Source organism: Etheostoma spectabile, chromosome 17 (genome assembly GCF_008692095.1).
Source record: "Etheostoma spectabile isolate EspeVRDwgs_2016 chromosome 17, UIUC_Espe_1.0, whole genome shotgun sequence".
NCBI lineage: Eukaryota > Metazoa > Chordata > Actinopteri > Perciformes > Percidae > Etheostoma > Etheostoma spectabile.
In genome coordinates, this window is record NC_045749.1 from 17,372,037 (window position 1) to 17,377,055 (window position 5,019).

The following is a 5,019-nucleotide window of genomic DNA, read 5'->3' on the forward strand; positions in this document are numbered from 1 at the left end:
GTGCCCTGCTATGCTACAAAGAACTACTACAAACAAACTACTATTTGTCTTATTTTTATTTATTTTTTGTGACTGTTACTGCCACCCTTCATTCTAATCCCAACCGGTCGTCAGACACCGCCTACCAAGAGCCTGGGTCTGACCGAGGTTTCTGCCTAGAAGTTTTTCCTCGCCACTGTCGCACTGTTGCTTGCTCTGTAGGAAACTACTAGAACTGTTGGGTCCTTGTAAATTCTGGAATGTGGTCTATCTGTAAAGTGTCTTGAGATAACGCTTGTTATGAATTGATACTATAAATAAAATTGAAATTAAAATTTACATTCACAACATACTGTTTTTGAGCAGAGTTGTCATAGATGGTGCACAAAACTGTGCAGCAAAGTCCACCGCTATATGTTCTTATCAATCCAACCACCTGTACAGAGACAACTGGCCTTGCAGTATGAATAGAGACCTAGTGGAAATTATAAAAGGCTTCAGCAATTCCTTGAACCTTTCAGACTGTCTGACAGCCTGCTAAACAGAATGAATTACCTCCTGGCCAACATGTAGCTCAATCAGAGCCTGGATGTCTGGCAGCATTAACTGCTGCAGTAAACTGCACGCCTTTGCTAGAACAATATTCAACAGTTTAAAACAAACACCCACAATGCTCTCTCCTGAACCTCCATATTCATTCTCATATGCCCTATTTTTCTAGTCACTTAGTAACCTAGCTTGTTAACATGGATTTGTTAACGATATTGACTAAAGAACATAGAATGGCAACAAAATGGGGTATACGTTCAATCAAATGTCAGTCCATACTATAACAGGAATATAAGACCATGTGTACTCAATGATTATCATAAGTTAAATACAAATTCAGACATATCAATCCATATAGAGCTTAGATACAACTAAATAGAATACAACAATATAATTCACACATGTAGCAGTTATTACAAAACTCAGTACAAAAAAACTGAAATGTATAATATTAGCTACAAGTGCTACATTTGTAAAGGACAAAATCATAAAGAATGACAATTGCCATGACATTTAGGTGTGTCAGGTGTTTGCATACTAAACTGCATATTTGTATTTTTACATGATGCTGACAATGATTCAGAATGTCATGTCACCTTATCTTAAACAGGAAGGGTATTTACATATTAGATTAAATTCAATTCATTAGCCCTATCCAACAGAGCAGTCTGTTTTTCACAACTATTAATCTTGCATAAATTATAGAGTATTCATCTCACACAAGACGCACACTGCTTAGTAGACTGTAGTGTGTGTGTGTGTGTGTGTGTGTGTGTAAATACTGCAGCATGAGGAAGGAAGAGTTATGAAACAACTGCAGTAAGCTAAAGTAGACCATGTTTAATCTATTGCTACTATACAGCTATGGTGTGGGAATTTCAAGTCTATAGCTGCAAAATGGTATTGCGCATCAGCTGCAGAAGCAACAGGTAAAGCAATCTTAGCACCACGGACTATTTGTGTGTAGGTTGAGAGCAGAGTAGACTGCAGAAAATTACATAACAGTAGGACAAATGTGCGAGAATTGGCATTTCTGCTTACCCTCTTTGATTCTGCAACCTTTTTTACTCACAGTTACAAATCTCTATCTAATAGCAGCATTAGATATGTGACCACTCATTATTACAGCACACACATGCCACATATTTGATGATGAAATATCCACAAATGAGATTAATATAACTGCCAATCAAATCAAAAAAAAATTCAGTCAGTAACCTTGTGTTTAACTGGCAGGAGAAAGAACTGCAATTTGAGTAATAAAAGGTCACGGCATTTCAGCCTATGAGAAGTCAGATCAACAAGAGCAGATGTCCAGTTTAACATTTGCCTCAAATCACACTCATCACTTGTGTAATGCCTCCAGAACCAGCACTTTCAGAGTAACAACAGTAGATGGCAGCCAAGGACTATTTTATAGCCGAGCTGCCTTTAAGCAGCAAACAAAAAGGTCAAAGGGCAGATCCTTACCAGCATTGACTATGACATCCACCTCCAAGACGGTAATATCTCCCTTGTAGAGAGATACTTTATCACTCAGCCCTCCTCCACGCACCAGCTCCTTCCCTTCTTCTTTGTCATTGGCTGAAACAAAAATAAATTTCATTTAAAAAAGATTACTATTGAATTATATTATTAATATTAAAATATTACGTCACTCAATAAATACATACATGATTTGTTCCTTTGAATAAACACAAAGTAGGTTATTGAATGGTTCTCAAATTTACTTGAAAAGACAAAATCTTATAATGTAACTATGTTTGAGAATTACGACTTAATTCATCCATTACTCCAGTTTCCTATATAGCAATACTTTATATAAATTAATTTAAAATACAATGCAAAATAGACAATACTATATGTACTGTGGTATCAAGACTCCAGATAGTGTTTTCACATGGATACAGTGAATTTGAATTCAGATGCATGCTTCTAAGTAGGCATCCTTTCATTTTGTAAAAAAATTATCTAAATGTGTGATGCATTTGGTGGAAATTTCTATTAACCATTTTGTGGATAACAAGCCAGGAAAGTTAAGCCATGACTAATTTGTAAGTAAGTAAGTAAGTAAGTAAAATTTATATGTATAGCACTTTTCTCAGATGAAGATCACAAAGTGCTTCACAACAAAAGGAAGCATTAACAACTCTCATAAATACAATGCATCCAAAACAAAACAAAGAATAACACGTACACATAAGACAGCCTAACCACCTACAATCTAGTTAAAAGCCTCTTTAAAAAGCGCAGTTTTCAACTGAGTTTTAAAGTTTTCCACACAATCTAAGCAGCGCATGGAAGGAGGCAAAGCGTTCACAACCTCGGTGCAACTACCTGAAATGAGCGGTCCCCCCTAGTTTTAAAGTGTAAGGGGGGCAACTAATAGTCTCTGGCCTTGATCTCAGACTATGTGAGGATGTACGCAGCTGTATCAGGTCAGAGATGTATGGGGTGCCTGTCCTTGTAGGGCCTAAAAGTTAAGACCAAAATTTGAAGTGCATTCTAAATATCACTGGTAACCAAGAAGTGAAGCTAAAACTGGAGTATATGTGCCCTTTTACTCGTGTGGGTTAAAAGCCTAGCAGCAGAATTTTGGACAGTCTGGAGACGACAAAGATCCTTCTTATTAAGGCAAATAAAAAGACTGTTACAATAGTCTAAGCGAGACGAGATAAAAGCATGAATAATCATCTCCAACTCGCGTTTGACACCAAGGTCTTATCTGAAATGTTCCTTAATTGAAAGAAACAGTTTTTAATAAGTTGTTTCGAGTTTCTCCAGAGACATGGCCGCATCAAAAACAACACTAAGCTCCTGAGAATGGGCTGAACGACGAACCTAAGTCACCAATGTGTTTCTTAATCTGAGGATGCTCTGCCGGAGCAATGATTAAAGTTTCAGTCTTGGGTGAGTTCAACATTAAAGTTGTCATTTAGCCACTGTTGATCTGTTTGTAAAAGTCTATCTCCTTTTAGAGTGGAGCCAAGCAATGGTCATACCAAAGAGCTGTGAATCAGCAGTTACACTGGTTCTTATGGACATTACATCAGCTAGAGTCTCCCAAACTGTCATAAAAGTTTTATGCTTGTTTAATTTAATGTAGAGAAGAATACCACAGCGATGTATGCATATCACAAAGCACTCGTAAACAAGTTGCTATTCTACCTTACTTCATCGAACATCAATTGTAGTCTATGGAGGGTTGTATATCAGTGTCAGATGAATTGCCACCACCATAAACTCTATGTTGAATAGCTTTTGCTGGCATACATCATATAACCCCTTATTCCTTTCTATACATGACCTCCCTGCAGCATTAGGTACCCATCAGAGTACTCATATTCCATTTAAAGCCAATTACACGGACAACTTTACATTACAGTCTTTCAATAATTTCTCACTTATTAGTAACTTAAATGTTATCTCTATTATGATACACAAATTGCTTTATTGTATTGAAACATGTATTTAAAAAGGCAGAGATGTGTAAAGATCCTGCAGAGTATCATGCCAAAAAAATGTGTACTCTGCAATCCAGTATCTGAATCTAAACTAAGATTGCGTTATTGTTTAAAGATCCCATGACATGGTGCTCTTTGGATGTTTTATATAGACCTTAGTGGTCCCCTAACATGTATAGTGGGCTTGAATGTTTGGGCACCCCGGGTAAAAATTTGTATTAATGTGCATAAAGAAGCAAAGAAAAGATGGAAAAATCTCCAAAAAGCATCAAACAACAGATTAGACATTCGTAAATGTCACAAAAATTTAAATTTTATTTCCATCATTTACACTTTCAAAATAACAGAAAACAAAAAAAATGGCGTATGCAAAAGTTTGGGCACCCTGCAGAGTTAATACCTTGTAGTGCCCCCTTTGGCAAGTGTCACAGCTTGGAAACGCTTCTTGTCGCCAGCCAAGAGTCTTTCAATTCTTGTTTGAGGTATCTTCGCCCATTCTTCCTTCCAAAAGTCTTCCAGTTCTTTGAGCTTTCTGGGCTGTCTGTCACACACTGCTCTTTTAAGGTCTATCCATAGAGTTTCAATCATGTTGAGGTCAGGAGATTGTGAAGGCCATGGCAAAACCTTCAGTTTACGCCACTTGATGTAATCCACCCAAGGATTTTGAGGTGTGTTTAGGATCATCATCATCATCCATTTGTAGAAGCCATCCTTTCTTTAACTTCAGCTTTTTCACAGATCGCATCAAGTTAGCGTCCAAAATTTGCTGAAATTTTATTGAATCAATTTTTCTTTCTACTCGGGAAATGTTCCCTGTGCCACTGGCTGCAATACAACCCCAAAGCATGATTGAACAACCCCCATGCTTAACAGTTGGACAGAGGTCTTTTCATTAAATTCTGTGCCCTTTCTTCTACAAATGTACCTTTGCTGATTCCAACCAAAAAGTTCTATTTTAACTTCATCGGTCTACAGAACTTGTTTCCACAATGCATCAGGCTTGTCTATTTGTTCATTTGCAAACTTC

At 37.1% G+C, this 5,019-nt stretch overlaps 1 protein-coding gene across 6 annotated transcripts in view; it reads right to left on the bottom strand.

Moving 5' to 3' along the window:
• Window positions 1-5,019, bottom strand: part of macrod2 (mono-ADP ribosylhydrolase 2) — a 473,980-nt gene that overhangs the window by 462,964 nt on the left and 5,997 nt on the right. For all 6 annotated transcript variants that reach the window (XM_032540524.1, XM_032540521.1, XM_032540523.1 and 3 more), the window contains exon 3: window positions 1,999-2,112. In XM_032540524.1, coding sequence (XP_032396415.1) covers window positions 1,999-2,112 — 114 coding nt within the window. The remainder of the gene's footprint in view (window positions 1-1,998; window positions 2,113-5,019) is intronic.